The 19,472-nt window shown below is 55.7% G+C and overlaps 2 protein-coding genes across 3 annotated transcripts; both read right to left on the reverse strand.

The window, feature by feature from the left end:
- Positions 1-660: 660 nt before the first annotated feature.
- Positions 661-10,668, reverse strand: FDXR (ferredoxin reductase). Its single transcript, XM_015646136.3, has 12 exons — positions 10,343-10,668; positions 10,156-10,253; positions 8,968-9,063; positions 7,599-7,721; positions 6,957-7,070; positions 6,360-6,461; positions 4,949-5,056; positions 4,676-4,760; positions 3,843-4,060; positions 3,372-3,543; positions 2,801-2,974; positions 661-2,117 (listed from the first exon to the last, which is right to left on the reverse strand). The coding sequence occupies exons 1-12, from the start codon at positions 10,371-10,373 to the stop codon at positions 1,987-1,989; spliced, it is 1,452 nt and encodes a 483-aa protein (XP_015501622.1). The 5' UTR covers positions 10,374-10,668; the 3' UTR covers positions 661-1,986.
- A 532-nt stretch (positions 10,669-11,200) lies between these two features.
- FADS6 (fatty acid desaturase 6) lies at positions 11,201-18,540 on the reverse strand. Of its 2 annotated transcripts, none has more exons than XM_015645284.2 (7): positions 18,448-18,540; positions 17,879-18,225; positions 16,986-17,152; positions 16,536-16,716; positions 15,489-15,676; positions 14,746-14,925; positions 11,201-13,871 (listed from the first exon to the last, which is right to left on the reverse strand). In XM_015645284.2, the coding sequence occupies exons 2-7, from the start codon at positions 18,216-18,218 to the stop codon at positions 13,722-13,724; spliced, it is 1,206 nt and encodes a 401-aa protein (XP_015500770.1). In that variant the 5' UTR covers positions 18,219-18,225; positions 18,448-18,540; the 3' UTR covers positions 11,201-13,721. The 2 variants fall into 2 exon arrangements, with proteins under 2 accessions (XP_015500770.1, XP_015500771.1); XM_015645285.3 differs by having other exon boundaries at positions 17,879-18,222; positions 18,448-18,534.
- Positions 18,541-19,472: the final 932 nt, after the last annotated feature.

Genomic DNA, 19,472 nt, shown 5'->3' on the forward strand with positions numbered 1-19,472 from the left:
GACACGGGGCTGGGGCCTGGGGGCTCAGGCAGCGGAGGAAAGGGAGCTGGAAGTGTCAAATAAGAATTTACATGATTGTAAACAGCCTCTCTGTGCCCATGAGGCTCAGTCCCCTGTCCCTGCCCTTCACTGACCTTCACCATGCCACGGTTTTCCCACAGACCAGCTTTAACCCCAGGGCCTTGGCCAAGTTCAAGGTTGAGCCAAGTCACTCAGCTCAAGCACTCAAACTCAGCAAGGACAGACACTCGTGTTAATCTGTTATCACAGCCCAAAAACTACCCTGAAGCATCCTCAGTTTGGGAACAGTCATGTGCCAGGCTCAGCACGAGCACAGTGGTCTTTAACATGGCTACAAAAGCACTCTGGCATCAACATCCAAGCGATGTGGAAGAAAATCCTGGGGAGGATCCATCTCCTCTCTTCCCGAAACCTCCAGATTTGATGCAGCCACAACCCCTTTGCTGTCTCATTCCTGGCTAGTCTGCCAAGCTGAACTGCTGCTCCCCGTGGCAGGTGCAGCCCCCCTCGCCTCCACACCCCTCTTCCCAAAGCTCTGATTCACCTCAGAACCCAGCATTGATGTAATCTCCTGCTCGAGAGTTCAGCGTTAGGACTGCATGAGCCGCAAGACGTAAGGACAGCCACATCACACAAACAGCTGTTCCACAAAAGCTTTATTGCTTGTTTGAGTACGAGTTCCCATTATCACTTTTCCTGAGTTTCTTAATGAGCTTTCAAATGAGATTTAAATAGAAAAGGATGGGAGAGAAAAAGGGGAAAATAGGGAGAAGTCAGAGATCTCCCTTCCTTGAGATGAGGTGGGAGAACAGTGCCCTGTGGGCAAGTCCTCTGCTGTGAGAGAGGGCTGGGCTGAGGTGGAGGTTGCCCTAGCTCGATTTCCCCCTCTGCCTCCATCACAGAGCCACTGTCACTGTCACCATTTCCACAGGCTGGGGAGGAGGGGTGGCAATCCTGCAGTGCTCTGGCAGGGAGCACGGGGGGGTTGGACAGCCAGGGAAGGGGCCCCGCTGACGCTGCCCCTGCGCCACGGATAAAGAGGAGATTACAGCTCACGGCTTGTAATCTGCCTTAAAACCTGACACCGTCACCGTAGGCAATCTGGGCTAAGAGAAGCATTTAATAAGCTTCAAAACACACAGGCCAAAAAAACATAACCCCACCAGCTAAAGGAGAGAAAGAGCTCAAGGCACTGCTTGCACCAATCGGCACTTGCAGGTAATGATGGACACAGGATCCCTCATGATCCAGAACAAGGCAATTACATGGTTGTTATCCCAACTGCCCCACAAAACAGAACCCAGGCTCTGCTGGGATTTAACTGTGGGAAGCAGAAAGCAAATGAATGCCCTCTTCTGCTTGTAGAGCTCACAAGTGGAGAGCACCTGGGGCTGCCTTGCCTTGGGATGTCGCAGGAGCCACAACGCTTTGGGTGCTGCTCCAAGGTTAAGGCAGTGGCAGACAAAAAAGCCAGACTCAAGTTGCAGGTCGATTTTATCTTCCCTGGAAGGGTTTATTTAAAAAAAGAAATCACTATTAAAAGATGCCTGCTCTGGCATGAATGACAAGGCAACAAAGCCATTTGGCTTGTGGCTCAAAGGGGAGGCAGCGAGACACAAGGAAGCTCCTCCATGGACCTTGTTGTGGGAAAGTGGCTGGCCAGGAGTCCCCCAGGTACACACACACCTCCCCTCAGTGCACTGCATGATTCATTAATGCTTTGAAGACAGACAGGAAAGAATCATGCCCAGGAATGGCAGCTGGCTGCAGGGATGTGAGGCCAGCCAGCAGCCTCTGGTCTTGAGACTTCAGGAGCCCAGAGTTCATTGTTACCAGAGAGGCTCCAGTGTCACACACCCCTCCAGAGCCACCAGCAGCCCTGGACACAAGCCCTGTGCTCCCAGACCCACTGGTGCTGCCAGGATGGTACGACTGGAGCAGTGCCACGTTCCCACCACTGCTGCCTTAGTGACCGATTATCTGCAGCATCTCCACAGGATCCACAATCTTCTCCCGGGGTTTGCCAGCAGCTTTGCCTCTTGCCACTTCAGCAGCATCAATCTTCTCCCAGTCCGAGAAGGAAACAGGACGGACCCCTGGGGTGATGGTGAGAGACAGGAGAGAGAACTTAACTAAGTAAGAACAAGTTCAGCCTCACCTCCCCATTGGCAGGGCCCTGATGTGGCAGCAAAGCTGCCCTTTTCTGACACGGTGTCAGAGCTCAGCCTCACAAAGGAGAAATAATTTCTAACGCCACAAGGAGAGGGGTGGAAGGTCCCAGTCGGCTCAGATCAGTCAGACCTTTGTGAGCCGTAACAACAGCGAGCACAAACCACCTCGGGACAAAATGCTTCCAGTTCACTCTTAAACCTCAGACAGTTTTAAGAGGCAAAACACACACATACACACTTTAATTGAATGTCTTTAAACACAGCTACAGCAGATTACTCTCCTGGGCATTTTAATCTTTCCCCTAACTTGCTTGGAAGGATTACTAGGAAAACCACTCAAGAGCAATAGCTCACTGTCTCGGCAGCTGACAGTGACATTTTACTCAAGGTCTGTGCTGCTTTTAATGGCCCTTCCCAGAAAGTGGTCATTAACCTTAGCAATGACACAGATATTTGAGAGAATTCAAGTCCTGCTCTCCCTGGGCTTTGGAACATTGAAACAGCAGAAAAATCCATTCCCATGGCTCAGACTCTGCTCCCTCACAGATCCAGGAGGAGTTTGGCTGCGTTGAACCTTCCTGCTGCCTGCTACTGAGCCTCACACTGACCTCGGCTGTGCAGGATGCTCTCCACAAGTCCAAAGCCTTCTCTGGAGGGGGATATATCCAGCACACCCTCCTGGAGATCCTCCAGCACAGACTGGGCAGTGTCAAAGCTGTCGTTCATGGTGGTGATGATCACGCCTGTGGGTCCTCTCTTCACCCACCCGCTGCAGTACAGACCTGCAGGGGCACATGGAGCAGACAGGCTCAGGTCAGCACATCACCCTGGATCCTTCTGGCTGCAAGTTCCTGCCCTGTTCCCCACCTTGGTGGTGTGAACAGACCCTCAGTGCTGTGGCAGGAATTTGTGTACGTACAGATCAGCACTAAGCAGCTGCATGGGCTGTGTCACTTTAGTAACAGGATGCAGTAAAACCCCCATGCTAAACCAGACAACCCTAAAAAGAGATGGAGACTGGCCAGCTCTTAACCCCTGATAGAGGCAGCACATTTCTTCAGTTTCCACTCTCCAAGGTATGCAATATCCATGCCCTTGGTGAATGAACTTCCCACCCCAAAGCCCCCCAGCCCACCAGCTGTGCTCAGAATGTCCGTGCAAATCCCTGTGGATACAGACCTGGGACACCCTCCACCCTGCCCGAGCTGTTGGGGATGACCCCACGCTGGCTGTCGAAGGGCACAGCTGGGTCCAGCGGCAGGCTCCGGTAGCCAATACTGCTGAGCACCAGCCCACACTCCAGCTCCTCCACATCTCCAGTGGGAATGGCTTTGGCAGAGTCACCTGAGCCCTGAGAGAGGGAGGAGACCACCACAGTCACCACTGCAGAGCAGCAGCCCCCTCCAGTCCCCTTTGGCATCTTTGACCCCTGGGTATTTGCTGAAGGCCATTCTGCACCAGGATCAGGGAAAGAGCCCCCGTGGGAAAAACTCTTAGTGGTACCAGATTCCCTTTTGGTACCAGATTCCCTGAGAGTCTGCCAGAGGCCACTCCAGCCAGACAGGAAACACAGAGCTGTCTTTGGAGAGATTCCCAAGGGATGCAACAGTTCCATTCCCAGCCTCCCAGGGCCACACCAGCCCGCAGTACCTCCAGGCGGGTCAGGGCCATGCGGATGCCCCTCGCTCTCCTCCCATCAGCACTGGGCAGCACTTCCTGGGGGCTGCGCTGGAACTTCAGCCCCCACTCCCGGGGGGCTGCTGCCCCTGCTGCTGCTGCCCCTGCTGCTGCTGCCTGCATCTCCACTGGCTTCTCCAGGGCTGTTTTGATCATCAGGTCAGTCAGTCGCCTCCTGGGCCTAGGAGCATCTAGGAAAAGAGAGAGATCTTCAGAACAGGAATCAGCAAAAGCCCCCTGGGACACAGCACTGGGCCAAGGCATGTCAGGGCAGTGTCAGTATGTGAGTCTGTCATGTCGGTGGGAACCTGACACCTCTGAGATGACAAACTGCAAGTCAAAGTGACCAGGAGATCTCCTGAGGCTTGAGGCCAGTGGGACACACAAATCAAAGTCTGCAATTTCCTGTCTTGCAGGTGCTTGGAGGCAGCAGCCCGTGGAGAAGAGCAGGTCTCTGGACACCCCTGAACTCAGTGTTTTCTTTTTAGGTCTACAGGAAGCTCTTAAATCAACAACCTTGGGATCTCCCCACAAGGTTCCCTCAGCCCTCCGGAGTCTCTTGCCCTCATCACTCAGTGTAAGCACTGAGTGGCTGCACAAACAGAGATACACAATGTTCTCTTGTCTTGGTGCCTCCTGGCACTCTGAGCACATGACACACAATGGTAAATGAGCCTTCACAAGCCAGACATTAAGTACGGGACAAGAGTTTCTCTGATGTACCCTCTGGGCACCTGCAAATCACTCCTGGTTGCTCACCTGCCCAGGTGAGTCCTGTCTTGAGGGGCATGGCACACTTCCCTCACCTTTGATAGCACTTTCAAGGCCTGTGAAGTCAGCAGGGTCCAGGACAGCTCTGGTACCAGGCAGGTTTATCATCTCCCGCAGCTCCTGGGAATTGTGGGCAGGAAAATGTTACCTCCAGCAAAGAGAGGGCAGTCCCAAATCACTGGGAGCCAGGAAATGGGTGCAGGAAGGAGGATGCCTGGGATCAACACTCGCTCCCAAACCACCCCTCCCCACCAGGCACAGGCAGTTTGGGGCTCAGCTCTGGGAAACAGCAGCACCTCCAGCCTCACCTTGATGGTGAAAGCGACTTGGAGAGGTCCCCTCCTCCCAACCAGCCAGACACGCTTCACCTTGCTGCAGGCAAGAGCTGCCAGGGAGCTGTCAGTGATGTCTGTCTTCTGCAAAACAGAGACGCCAGAGTGGGACGAGGGCAGATCTGGAGGGAGCTGGGGGGAAGGCACAGCCTTGAAGGTGAAAAATCAGCAGAAAAGCTGGCTGTGCATGCAGAAAGCCCAGGCGAGGATGGGAAACAAGTCATCTCCCTTTGCACAGAGCTATTTGCACAGCTGGTCCCTCATCACTGAATGTTCTTTCTGAGGCCATAATGCACCAGAGGTAACGAGCCAGCACCCCGTGACTGCGAGCCAGCACCCCGTGACTGCCTCGGGGGATCCACCCAGCAGGTTCACCTTGGGGCTAACAGAGAAAAGCCTTCCAGTGAGCTCCATTCTGAGGTGCCTGCAGATGCTGCTGGGGGACTTCCCAGCCCAGGACATACAGGCTCTGGATGAAACCTGCTGCAAACCACAGCTCAAATCACCACCTGGCTGCCCCAGGCAGCTCCAGCACAAGTACGAGCATGGCCAGGCCTCACCCTGGCGCTGGCACCTCACAGAAACCTTCTGTTCTGTTTCAATCATGTGCATTTATCCAGACTGCAGGACCTTTTCCAGAGAAAACACGACAGGAGAGACACAAGGTAACCAGGATAAACCATTCCAGACCAATATTTCTATCAGGGAACTACCTGCCCACCCTGGCACTCATACCAGTGCCATGTCTCACAGCACTGCTCTCAGCTTGCTTTAGTCACTGGTAGACAGTGCATCCAAGTTTGGGGTTTTTTAAAAATTAATTTAGATATTAATACAGGAAGTTGTTGCACAGCTGTAACAAACCATGGCATTTCTCCCAGAGGGAAAGCCCTTGCTGCCAACATCTGGGGCAGCAGCTGTATGGAGCAGCTGGTGCACACCAGCTCCCAGCTGTCTTTAGGGATGATGTCCATCCACCAGTCTGCCCAGTGCCACCAGCTGAAACCAGGCTGCTGTCCTCAGCTCCAGCAGAAAAAGATAAACCCCAACAGAAGTTTCTGGTTTGGTGGCAGAAGAGGGAAAGTAGCTCCTCTTTTGCTTCTCATAGGAAAGCAAGGGATGATGCTTGATTTCCAACTTTTTGGATGCCAGCAGAGCAATCCAGAGGGCTCTGTGGCATCACCCAAGTCATGGCCACAGCCTTGGATGCCCTACAGACTGGGAATCCATGTGTGCACCCGAAAGGCAGCAGCCTTCCCTGGCAAAAGATCCCAAAGACAGAGGAGTCTGAGGTTTTGTCTGAGATGGGTGGGAGCCAGCAGCCAGCCAGCAGGGAGGAAATTTGGGGCCTGGGCTGTCCTCATGGTGCAGAGCACCCCTCACTCACCCTGAGGAGCTGCAGTGGGGACAGCAGGATCCGGGCAATGTCCAGTGCCACGTTGCCATGACCCAGAATCAGCGCCGTCTCACAGCTCAGGTCAGGCTTCAGCTGTGGGGAGAGACCCAGCTGTGACTGAATCTACACAATGTCCAGCCCTTTAGAACTGCTCTTACCACCCAAATTCTGTTCCACCCTGCTTTCCCAAAAAGAGAGGTGATGCAGATTGGGTTACCCCACACCAGCCTCCTCCCCAGGGAGACACAGCAACACAGCCACTCCCAGATGATCCCTCTTCCCACCTTTCCTGCTCTCCTGGGAGCGGGAGCTGTTTGGGCCAAAAAGTCTCCTCAGGAAGCAGAGCATCATCCCTACAGGTTCCCATCTGGCCCTGCCAAAATGTGCTGCAAACGTGCAGAGCCAGCTAATCCACTCTCACTGATGTGCAAATTGTTCACATTTCTTCCATCTAAGAAGGATTTAGCATGGGTTCTGCTAATCTTTTCCAACTGCAGGCCTTTCAGGACTTAATCTGGAGCTGAATGCCTGCATTGGGATGGGAAGAAGGACAGGAGGAAGGGCAGGAAAGCACAGGGCTGTACTCACATCCCGGTTCTCGGGCAGCCCATTGTACCAGCCCACGAAGGCTCGGGCTGAGTAAACACCGGGGAGGTTCTCCCCTGGGATCCCCAGGACCCGGTTGTCTTCAGCACCGTAACTCTGAGGAGGGAGCAGACACAGTCAGAGATGTCACTATGTGCAGGGCTTGACACTGACACAAATCTCCCCTTCCAGCTGCTGCCAGGGTCACTGCATGGCTGTGATATCCCCTCCCACAGGCTAAGATACTCAACAGAAGGGGTAAACACAGCCCAAGCACAGGGGCTTCATCCACCTCATCATCCTGGGCTCCAGAGCCAAATCTGACGTCCTTGGTCCAAGGCAGAGCATGACAAGCTGAGGACTGAGCAGCAAGGACAAATCCATGGCAGGCTAAAATAAGCATTAGCCAGCACAGGGAGAGGTTTCAGAGCCCTGCACTTGATGCCAAGCTCCAGCACATGCCCCCTGCAAGGGCTTTGGACAAGCCTCGGAGTATCTGAGCTGTCCCAAGGCTGGGAAGAGTTTCCCATGGTAACAAGGCACCCAGAAACACCTCACCCAAACACTATTCACAAGACCCCAGTGGAGAATAACCCTCCAGACCTTTCCCAGGACTGCTGCCACACTAAGGTTGTGGGTACCCACCAGCACCACGGCGTGGTAAGCCTGCTGCAGCTCAGGCACTGTCACATCCCTTCCCACGGTGACATTCCCGTAGTAGGCGCAGCGCTCCGAGTGCGCCGTCTGCGTGAAGGTGTTGATCACGTTCTGCAGATATCACAGACCTGGAGTTATATCCCACAGCCAGGGCCAAGGCCTGACAAGAGATCCCTGTGCTCATTCCCTCCAGCCTTGAGATGCTCCACCACCTCATCCCAGTCAAGTTATTCTGAGACTCTTATCTACGAACAGCCAGAACTAACTCACAGGGAGATAAGCATGGCTGTGACTCGGCACTCTCTCCACCACCCCTTGAGAAAGGAAAATGTGTATTTTGCACCCACCTGGGGAGGACAGGACCTTTCCAATACATTCAGCCCCTCAGAATAAACCCCCACTGCAGGGGAAAACTCCTTCTCAGGAATGAGATTTGCAGCCCACCTGGCCCCTCTGCCAGCATCTCATCTCAACCCTTCCTGAAAGCCACTTCCTTGAGAAAGGATGCAGGGCAGGATAGCATCCAGACCTTTTTCTTCTGAATGATCAGGGCTACACAGCAAAACCACCACTCCCACCCCTGCAGCTCCAGACAGACTCAGCCTGGGGCAGTGTCTGCAGTACGTCCATTCCTCCTCTCTCACACAAAGGGATCCAGGCATTTTGGTTTTAGGATCTCCAGGGATTAGAGGAAACCACTGCATGATACTGCTGTGTCTGGATTTCCTGTGTCCTACACTTCCAACCACCTCTGCTCCAGCTCAGATATAGCAGATACTCCTGGACACAGCTCACTGCCAGGCAAAGGAAAATGGTTGGGAAATCCTTGGTTTAACTTTTCTGTGCCCAGGACAGCACCTACAGCCCAACCCCACAGCCCCCATGAGATTGTGTGTTCCCAGAACAAGTACTGATCGAGGGGCAAACGGCAGCAGCAATGAGCAGGTGAGATCTTGCTGACATGAAGTGCCCAGGGACAAAGAAACCCATCTGTGCTCCTTGGCCTTGCTCTAGGCCAGGCTGACCAGCACCAGGAACAGCACTTCCCATCACAAGCCCCTGGTTCTGGCAGAGCCCTAATGCCAGGTGTCCCATGTCACCGGCCAGGCTGACCAGCACCAGGAACAGCACTTCCCATCACAAGCCCCTGGTTCTGGCAGAGCCCTAATGCCAGGTGTCCCATGTCACCTGTCCATGGCCTCAGCACGGACAAGAAGGAGATCTGGACCTCTCTGGTCTAACAGCTCCATGTCACAGAGAGCCTGAGGCAGGAGGAAGGACAGTGACCACCTCAGCTGCACCCACCACTGTCACCACACTCAACCACATGGGCAAGGGGCAGGGAGCCAGCACCAACCTTCACCTCAGGGTGGTCTGGGGCCACTCCAAAACGGACAAGCCCGAATGGAACAGGCAGCTTCTCGTAGATGTCCACCAGGGCCCCACCATGGTGCTGTGGGAGAAGAAAGTCACAGTCTGTCTCACTGAGGACAGAAAGATCACAGGAGCCTAGAAACACTCGTCTGCAGCTGGGGGAAATACAGGGCAGAAGGCTGGGCTGCAGCAAGCCAGAAACAGCCTCTTCCAGACTTTTCCATGAGCAGGAAAAGCTGCATCTGTTACTGCCAGCTCAGACCACAAGATGTAGCAGTGACTCCAACCACCACCACATCCACCTTGTGGGGCTCCATCTCCCTACCCACTCCTGAGCTCCTTTTCCACACTAACCTGGTGGTATCCAATACCTGGGGGCTGATCAGAGAGCCCCCGTGCCAGGAAGCAGCCAGTGCAGCACCCTGGGTGCTGGGGGACCTGCCAGACATCTCCCAGTCCCCAGCAGAGGTGCCCATGCCCTGAGATGGCCTGGGCTGAGTCACCTCAGGGACAGAGCCTTAGACAGATGTTTGGCTGCAAGGCTTTTGTTATCTTGTATTTTGAAGCAGCTTCTTCCCAAGATTAAGCTGCCCTGAAATTTGTCCCTGAGGCTTAGCAACAGCTATTTTCCAACACATTCCAGAGACAAAACAACACGGTTTAATGATGGGGTTAAGCTGCTCTATCTCTGGAGGGTGCCAGCAGCCCAGTTCTTTTTTCATGTCTCGTTTCCCAACAGACCTGACTGACTGCCCAGAGCACTGAGATTTACAGACACAAGGTAAAGCATCACCCATGTATCTTAATTCTGCTGGGGAAGGAGGAGAGCAGGTCCCAGATGTCATTCCTGCTGGGTGACAAGAGCTTTGTGCGAGGCAGATTTCTGCTGATTATTTGATTCTAGAAAAATCACTTGGGATGAACTCACAGCAGCCAACCTAAGTCCTGAATGGAAGGCCCAGGGGCAGAGCAGGGATGAAGGCAGTGGTACCTACCCCAACCAAAGAGGCCCAGGAGCACCATGTGGGGTCTGGACTGCCCCAAGCAGCCCCCCAACGACACCGACCTGGCCTGAGCAGCGCCAGGAGCCCACTAAACCACCCCAGAAGGTGCTGAGGTTGCAGGCAGCGCAGACCCCTGCCCTCCCCCGCGGTCAGACCCATCCCGGTACCTTCAGGATGTGCTGAGCCGTGTAGAAGCCGGCGGGGCCGCTGCCCACCACGCAGACCCGAGGTGCCGGGGCAGGCGAGGACAGCCACCGCCGCAGACCTGCAGGGGAGAACGACAGGCAAGGCGTGAAGCCACAGGAGCTGCCACTGCCAGGGGCGGCACAGCCCCTCCCGGAGCCCGGCACCCACCCAGCGGGGCTCGGCCCCCCGCGCCGGCCATCGCCGCGGCGGAGCAGAGCGGGGCCGGGCTCTATGTACCGCACCCGGGAGCGCCTCGAGGTCAGGGACAGCGCTTAGGGCCGGGCCGGGGCCGGCGGGGTGTCAACTGCTCCGGAGCGCCCGAACCCAGACCTCCGACCCCGCGCACCGGGGCCCCGCGCCTCACAGCCTCAGGGCTGGAGCACGGGCCTGCGGGGCGCGGCTCTCGCAGCCCCTCGGCCCCACACCCCGGCTCCCCCGGTGATCCCGGTCCTGTCCCGGTTCCCTGTCCCAGACACGTGTCCCCGCTGTCCCCCCGGGCCGTGTTCCGCCGCCGCCGCTGGCCCCGCCCCTCACCGACCCGGCCCCGCCCCCCACCGATCCGGCCCCGCCCCTCCTCCGAGCCGATAGTGAGGCGGGAAAGCGCCCTCATTAGCATAACCCCGCCTCCCGCCGCCACACGGCCCCACCCCCGCACCGTCAGCCAATGGCAGCTCGCCGTTTCCACCGCGGCTGACCGGAAACGCGCTGATGCCATAAAGAGGCGCGACAGGAAGAGCCCTCTGGCGGCCGCTCGCACCGCCGCTCTCTGTGGTGAGACCTCCGCGGTACCCGGCGCGCTCTCGCAGCATTCATCATCACTGATGCTGCTAATTGCCTGCGCCCGTTTATCACCCAACAAGCGACCAGCTGCCAAAATCTACCGGGGAAAGCGAAGCTCAGGCTGATTTTAACCATGCGTTACACAGCCACCCTATTCTTGCCAGGAGAAACCCCCAGCAACCTTCGATAAAAAGTAAAACATTAACGCCAGAGAGAGTGGATAAATGATGCTGACAGAACTCCTGCACCGGTGTCTCCATGGTCTCTGCTTTATTCCCTCCTTCATCCATATCCCTCAAAGCATTCCAGATGCTGGTGCTCACATCTCCCATACAGGAGCACCACATCCCATCTTGGTTTAGACCCTGCACAACACACGAACCAGAAAAATCATCTCATAGGGCCTAGCAGACATTTAAAAGCTGGCCAGATGCCAGAGCATGCAGGCGAGTGCTTGATGGGGCTTTTAAAATGCAATTAAAACCATGAGGAGTTTACAGCCAGAAGCTGGTTGTAATACAGATCATAAAACCCACACGCTTTCTCTCCTGGTCTTGGAAATGAGTTGATGGCTTTCTGCAAAGGCACACTGAGAATGACAGCTGGCTCTGTGCCTCCTTCTGCATCCACTCCTTCGGGGGGGTTGTGGCAAGGACCAGGAATTCTGCTGGTTCCAAACCCTCAGCCTCAGGTCAGCACAGCAATCATTGAGCCCCTTGCCAGAGAGGCAAGGCTGAAGGCTCCAAATACTGCCATAGAGGTCATCCAAAGAAGCAGCTGGTTTATATTTGGAGGGTTCTAAGCACAGGAGTCAGAATCCTCCTTTTTTCCCAGAATTCTCCCTTTCCCCCGTTAACTTCTGTATCCACCAGCTCTGGCAGGGAATAATCCACCTATCTCCCAAATCACAGGCTGTCTCCTGCTGGCTGAGGGACCTGCAAACACTTGCCTTCAGATGGCATTGCCTTAAACAACATCCATAAAATCCAGCTAGGAAAAGAGCTGTTGCTCTGACCAGTGCTTGGGAACATTTTGGGGCTGATTTCTTTGCAGCAGGAGAGGGCAAAAGAGCATTTTGTGCCCACAACCAGGAACATATAAGGTTAAGATTACCCTGCCTGAATCAAAAGCACCTCTAATGCTCCCTCACCCCCTCACTGGAGCTGGGAATGCCAATAATTTGTCACATTTACTTTAATTTATCTCTGATACTCAGTTGAGAAATTAATTGGGGGAGGGGCAGTCTGGGGAGGGTCTTTGGCCCCCTAGAGCATTCAGGCCATTTGCCCTGGCCATACCCCTCCAGCTGCCCCAGACCCAGCCTAACCCCTGCCCAAAGGATAGGAATTTGCCCTCTGGGTGTTTCATAATGTCCTGGATCAATGACCCACATAGGCCTGGATAGAGGTGACAATGCCCCCAAATCAGTGCATCAGCAGCCCCTGGGCCCCAGCCCAGGATAAATCGATAGTTCAACATTTCTGATGCCAAAGGGGTCATGCTGGATGGATCCAGGGCCACTCCTCCTTTCCCTGAGTCTGGATCACCTGCACAGGGATGCCATGGCCACCCCAGTTCCAGCCTCACATCACAGGGACACTTCCCCAGTGCATCTGAGGATGCTCCTGGACTTGGTGGAGGAGAAGCAGAGTAAAACACCATGAACTGCCTGCTACAACAATCACCTTGCCACAGGCCAGGACCCGGGCAGAGCATCCCTGTGCCTTGGGACACATTTACCTGTGAAGCTTTACAAATCCACAACGTGGCACTGCAGGGGTCCAGCTCAGATGGGAGAACAACTCAAATCAGGGAGCAAAACCCCAGGCTCAAAGCAAAACCATGCTGGTCTCAGTTTGGCCATCTGCCCTTTCTGCTGCCAGCTCCCCACCGTGACACTGGGGTGGACTCTGTGGTTGTTCTTGCAGGTGTAGGACAGCAGAGCACCCTGGTAAAGCCAGACACAGCTCCCCAGAGGGGGCTTGAACTGGCCACATGAGCACCCCAGCCCTGGCAGCAGCACAGGGGGCAGAGCTCACCCTCCCTAAACAGGGAAGGTGTCCCAAGCCCTGTACTCCTGCCTGCCTCTGGCAGGTGATTCCCTTGGTAAACTCTTGCCATGGCAATAAACAGGTGTGGGGTCACCTCTGACACCCCAACACAGACACCCCCCATGGAATGGGGGTATTTCCCCCAGTCCTGCCCCGGGCACCACAGGATACCAGTAAATCTTCCTCCAGCAATGAAAGCCAGTGATAAAGGAAATCCACCCCAAAGTGTTAAGGCTGAATTTGCCAAATCTTTGTTCCTAGAAGGGACTGATTTAGCCCAAAGTCAGGCAAAGCACAAGTAGCAGTGACACAACCCCCTCCCCACCATCCACCCCTTCCCTCAGACCCCAACCACACAGCTGCAGCTCCATCCTACGCATCCTGGTGCTTCTCAGTTCTGGATGTCCTGGACATGGTGCTGCATCCCCCATGGATGGGGGGGATTTCCTCTCCCCAAGTGTGAAAGCAGAGTGGATAAAACTAAGCCCTGGCTGGGAATAACTGCGGTGGGACCCCAATTTTTCTGTCCCTGGTGCTGCCCCACCTGTCTCTCCCCCTGCAGTGGCTCTGTGCACCATTTTCTAGCCAAAAGCAAGACTTCAGGGAGGGATGTTTCCTACACCACGACTTCATGAAGGTGTTGGTCCTGCTAAAACCATCCCTCTGAATGTCCCTGTGAGAAACAGCCCCCCCAAGTGCTGTGGCCCCCATGGTCCTCACTGGATGCCCACCAGCTCCGTTATGGGGGGAGCATGGACCATCAGCTCCTCATATCTCTGGAGGAAGAGCCAGAGCCTGGAGCTGTAGGTGTCCTCATTGTAGGGTAGCTTCTTCTGCTTCAGATACTGTGAAACGATGGGTTTGATCTGCAAAGGCAAAGGAAATGTCAGCACTGTGCAGGATGCCCTGGTGTTTGTATAAGATGCCTGAAACGTGCCCAGAAAACCCCACATGCCCAAAGCTGGGCTGGAGCAGGCAGCACCAGATGTAGAATCTTTGCTGTGAATATTAAGAGGAAGGTGGTTTCCAATTGCAGCATCACAGGGATTCACCCTGGCCAAACGCCTTTGGAGGGCTCCAAATTAGAAGAGATGCCCTAATGAGGCTTCTAATGAGAGCCAGACATGAATGCTCATCGTTCACACCCATCATTATTCCCACATGCCCACACAGCCAGCTCGGTGAAGGGACAGGGAGGTTGCCACAGACTTAATTACCTCCTTCCCTGCAACACCTCTTTGGGGAAGGCAGGTCCTGCCAGCCCTGTGAGCTCAAGCAAAGGACACTGCAAACAAGGGCACGGTACTGAGTGAGTGGCAATCCTGTGCTGAAGGGCAGCGTATGGACCTGCCTTGGGATCCCTCCAGCTGGGGCAGTCCTCAGAGCCCACGTTTTGAACACACCCCACACCTCAGTGCAGCAAGTAAGGGCATGACCAAAGTGATAGGAGGTTGTCTGAACCAAAAACTGTGCAATGTTGGGGATACTTTCCCAATGGAATAATTGGGAGGATCCTGGACTGCTGGAAAGCTGCTGAGGGCTGGAATTGGGACCAGGAACCCAGAAGAAACAGGAATGGGATGGGATGGCAAGAGGTGGGTTAGGGCTGCAAAGCAGTGAGTGGTTTCCAGCATGGGAAGGAGCAGCACAGACAGGTCTGGCAGTGGGGGTGGGAGGTGGTGGGGAGATGGATGTCTCATCCCCATGTCACCTCCCAGCCACCTTGTGGGGCTGTCTCACCTTCAGGCACATGTTGTCAGAGAGGCTGGGGAAGAGGTGATGCTCCACATGGCAGCTGATGAGCGAGTGGCCGAAGGACCAGTCAAGGAGGGCGTTGCGGGGCAGGTTGAGGACACCCAGGCTCATGAGGTGGATCCGCTTGGGTTTGCGATCGGCCGCGAACATGGGGAGGCCGATGTGCTGCAGGAGAGGCAGGGTGGGTACCCTGTGGCACCTGTCACCTCCCCAGTCTCCCTCCAGCAGAGAAAATGGCACCTCTGCCTGTGCGTGGGCACGAAGAGCCACGTTTGGGGTCTCTCTGCCAGCCCCAGAGCTGGGTTTGTCCCTAAAGTCACTCCATCTTGTGTTTGTCTGTCCATGGAGCCACCAAGGAGCTCCCAGGCTCTGTTTCCCCAGTACATCCACACTTAGAGCCACCAGCGTTTCCCCACCCCAAGGCCTGTAACACCACATGAAACACACGTCAGCCCTCCCAATAATACCAGCCACTGCACAAGACATCATCCTCACACCCTCTGCACTCATCTGCCCTGACATTTTCCAAGGGCCACCACTTTTCACCCAGCATCACCAGCCTAATGCTCCTGGTGACAACATCAGCACAAGGGAGGTGACGACTGAACCCACTCGCCTTAAGGTGACACAAGCTCTGGCCAGCAGCATCAGGGCTTTGTCACCAGCACTGGGTGGTGGCTTGCCTGTCTTCAGCACAGTTGGGACACCTGGAAGCTTCAGGTCTCTACCTGGAATATGTTGACATGGATGTAGGGATGGGCCAGGAGGGAGCGGGTGAGCAGCATGCAGAGCAGGGCGGACCACGGCGACTGGAAGCCCGAGACGTGGAGCAGGAGCCAGTAATGGCAGTAAAAGCCCAGAAACATGCAGCAGAGGGTCCGGAGAGCTGCTTTCCACTCCACGTTTCTCAATAAATCTGCACAGGGAAGAGGAGGCAGCACATGGGAGAGGTGTTGATGTTTCCCTACCACCACTGCTGCTCTGGCAGTCAGGCTGCCCAGTGTGTCAACAGCCCCACAGCCCAGCCCAGCCCATGAACTCACTTTCCCCATCCTCCAGGTTGGCCCCAACCCTATAGAACTGCTGGGGTGTGTGTCTGAGAGCCTCCCCAGAGCAGCAGAGCCAGCTGTGCATCATCACTCAGGGGATTTGGATGCACCTTCATTTCTTACAATTTGCCAAGTCATTGCCTGTGTATCTGGCACTGTCCAGACCTGGGTAATACAGTCCAGAGGGCTTTGCTTCCCCAGCCTCTTACTGCTTTCTGGGCTCTTCTCCCTGATTGTTTCCTGGCACCACTATTTCCCTGGAGCCACCACCTTTTCTTCCCAAGCTCTTTGCATCTGGCCCCCGCAGCCCCCCAAACTTCCACCCCCACACACAGCCATCAAACACCCTGTGAAATGCTCTGATCAACCTGAGACCCACGTGTGACACTGAACCCCATTACAGCCACAGATCTGAGTTAAAGGAGAATGGATTTGGGGTGCTCCAGGCTCATGATGGCTTTGCCAGAGATTTCAACATCTAGCACAGGAAAAGGTGAAGTGTTTTCTCAGCATCAGATGAAAGTAGATGTATCAGATGTGGTCCTCAGGGCAAGTGCAGCATCTCCTGCCTTTCCTGCAGCCCAGTGTCCCACCAGGGGCTGGTGTAGTTAATGTGGTGTAGTTAATGTGGTCCAAACAAAGTAGGACCCTTGGGTAGGTTGAGACCTGGGCAGTCACAAGCTTCCCACACCTGGCACCCTGTCCCAAGGTGGCTTGGACACGTACCAAGTGCAACCAGAGGGGTTAGGATGGGCACTGCAAGAGGCGCGATGAACATGTAAACGTAGCGGTTGAGGAAAGGAAGTTTCCACGTGCTGGAGTCCCCCAGGCCGATGACATTGGTGTAGCCGTGGTGGATCTTCACATGGTTGTAGGTGGCCTGCTCGACTGTGAAAGCTGAGCAGAGCTGGGAGGAAAGAGAGAATTGTGGTGCCAGGGTTAGGCACTGCCTGGCTTGGGCTTGTGTGGGAGAAAGCTGGGGAGATACTCTGGAACCAGAATGAAGCACCATGGGGAGATGCTCTGCACCCCACAGACCCCAAACCAGTCTGGAAATGGGCTTGTAAGAGTTAAGCTAAGAAACTAAGAGTTAAAATAGAAACCTTTCCCACCATTCCAAACATTTCCCAGCACCACAAGGTGTTGATGGGGTGTTTTTGGGGCTGCCCCACTCACCTCAATGAAGAACACAGCCCACACTTTGCCCCAGGACTTGGACTCGGTCAAGGCATTGTGGCTGGCCAGGTGACTGCCCTTGACGGTCAGGGTGTGATGCACCACCCCGAGGGTGAGGACACCCGCCAGGAAAGGGATGGCCTGGGCCGACCGCAGGCACAGGAACCCTGTGGAGAAACCAGCCAGGCAGGAGCTTGGCCATGCACATGTCCTGCAGCCCTCTGAGCCAGGCTGGAGGTGTTGCTACACCCAAACATGCCAGCCACTGCCCTAAACCTGTTCTTCAGCTGTAGTTACAGGCATTTAAACTATACAAGTCACAGTTTGCCTCCTCATCATCCTCATGACTGTCCCAGCCACATTCACCCTTGTGCTGAAGGTTTGGCCACTTCCAGCCTCAATGGCAATGAGTGCTGCAGGTGCCTGATCCCACCCCACAGTCCTGGGATGTGGGATTACACTGATATTATTCCTCTGCCAGGATTTGAGCATTCCCAGGAGTTCAAGAGAAGGTCCTAGATACCAGCCATGCCACCAGAGACCCACACTCAACTGTTTTCCTCTGCACCCACCACAGTCAGGGTCATTGAACCAAAACCACCACACTTTCCCTGTCCCACGGTGGGACACATCACCACTGTCCTGCCCTGTGTGCATCTGCCTGGGCACCATCCCCTCAGCCCAGGCAGTGCCCCAGGTACCACTGCCCCTCACTCCATAGTGTCATTGTCACCCACCATGGGGTCACAGTGTGCCAAGTCACGGGCTAAAGGAGTTACTGCAGCTTTGTTACAACCTCAGTAGGTGCCAACGGGCTCCCAGCACAAAGCAGGAGGCAGTGGGACCCCCAGGGACCCCCCTGGCCACGGTCTGGGAAGGCTGAGCCAGGTTACCTGCTGGCAGCAGGAGGAGGCTGCAGGCAAGGATGCTGATGTCCACGCCGTGCCGTTCCCACCAGCTGCTGCTCTTCACCACCTTCTGCACCAGCTCCGAGAGCTCGGTCATCAGGGCTTCCTCGGGCTGCCGTGCTCGCTGTGGGGCTCCCTCGGGGGTCACGTCCCCGTCACCCAGTGCTGGCCCCGGCTCCCAGCCCTCTGCCATCACGTCTGTCCTGCTGCCACCAGCTGCTGTCGTGCCCCGGAGCGGGGAGTCCTCCATCCCCCCGAGCCGGGGGATACCGCTGACCTCCCCGCTGACCTGCCGTCCCCTCGGGTCCCCATCCTGCAGTGACATCTCCCTGCTGGAGAGGTCACGCAGGGTGTCACCCCCGGAGCATCCACCCAGCACCCCGACCCACCGCGGGCGCGCTCGCCGGCTCCGGCTGCGGCCGAAGGACACGGGAAGGGCAGGGATGGGAAAAATAAACAATCCAAGGAGGACGCAGCCAGCGGACACGGCCGGAGAGCCAGCCAGGCACCCAGCACAGGGCCACAGAGCACAGCCACCACAGCCCCCTACTCACGGCAGCCCCGGCTCCGTGCCTCTCCCGGCGCTGGCCGCTCAGGGGGCCGGGCAGCCCGGGCGACTCCGCACCGCCGCGATTTGGAGAAGGGAGGAGCGGGGGAGGACTGGGAGGAGGGCGAATGCAGATGAGCCATGGCAATAATCCGCCTTCCTGGCCCATTTAGGGGAGCGGCCGAGGAAGTGGGGCCGTGGGGAGGGCAGCAGAGGGGGAAGGAGTGGAATAAAGATGGAGAGAGAGGCAATGGAAATGCTGGAGGCGAAGGAGCCAAGCGTCGAGAACAGCGCTGAGAAACCCAAGCAGAGCGCTGAGGACGGGGATAGGGTTTCGCTTTTGCCAGGGAGAGGGAGCAAACGTTGCCTGTCCCCTGAGGGAGCCGTTTTGGGGAGAAAATCGGCCTTTTCCAGAGCGAGGAGCAGGCTGCAGGAAGGAGGGGATGCCTGTGCCCGCCTGTCCAAACTGCTGCTGCCCTGGAGCCCCCCAGCACCCTCTGCTCTGCCGGGGGACACAGAGCCCAGAGCCACCCGCCACGGACCTCAGGCTACCCCAAATCTGTCCCTCGCAACTCTGGCGCCCAGCTCTGACCCCCGCAGGGTCTCTCTTCTCTTCTGACCTGATTCTGTATGAATTTCCTCCATTTTCCATCACTCCCGCCTGACTCATCACCCAGATACTAGCATCCAAAAGCTTAGGGGATGCCCCTGCACAGACCTGGACCTCCAGAACCCTATTTCTTTATGAAGGAAAGCTAAAATCACATTGCTTCTCTCTGCGGTACTGAATTTCTTCCTGCTTTGTTATTTCTCCTTGCCAAACCTCAAATCAGCTCAACTGATCCACCAAAACCTTAATGAACATTGACATCCATCAAATCCCTACGGAGATCAGCCACACATCCAATATGATCCATGAGGATCCCAGTGCAGCTGGCACAGGGAGAGGAAGGTGCATGGCATCACTCAGTTCTGCGCTGCCTCTAGGACCAGATACCACCTGGGAAAAGAGAACAAATAGTGGGTTGAAAA

The sequence above is a fragment of the Parus major genome, chromosome 18 (genome assembly GCF_001522545.3).
Source record: "Parus major isolate Abel chromosome 18, Parus_major1.1, whole genome shotgun sequence".
Lineage (NCBI taxonomy): Eukaryota > Metazoa > Chordata > Aves > Passeriformes > Paridae > Parus > Parus major.

What these genes read in the sequence shown, in the direction of transcription:
- FDXR (XM_015646136.3), bottom strand. Translation starts at nt 10,373, where the DNA reads ATGGCCGGCGCGGGGGGCCGAGCCCCGCTGG. An exon ending in GGCTGCCCGAGAACCGGGAT is followed by an intron (nt 6,462 to 6,956) that starts GTGAGTACAGCC and finishes CTCTCCCCACAG; the next exon opens with CTGAAGCCTGACCTGAGCTG. An exon ending in CAGGGTGGAGGGTGTCCCAG is followed by an intron (nt 2,975 to 3,371) that starts GTCTGTATCCAC and finishes GTGCCCCTGCAG; the next exon opens with GTCTGTACTGCAGCGGGTGG.
- FADS6 (XM_015645284.2), bottom strand. Translation starts at nt 18,218, where the DNA reads ATGTCACTGCAGGATGGGGACCCGAGGGGACGGCAGGTCAGCGGGGAG. An exon ending in GGGCTGTGTTCTTCATTGAG is followed by an intron (nt 16,717 to 16,985) that starts GTGAGTGGGGCA and finishes CTTTCCTCCCAG; the next exon opens with CTCTGCTCAGCTTTCACAGT. An exon ending in AACCCCTCTGGTTGCACTTG is followed by an intron (nt 15,677 to 16,535) that starts GTACGTGTCCAA and finishes TTCCCTGTGCAG; the next exon opens with ATTTATTGAGAAACGTGGAG.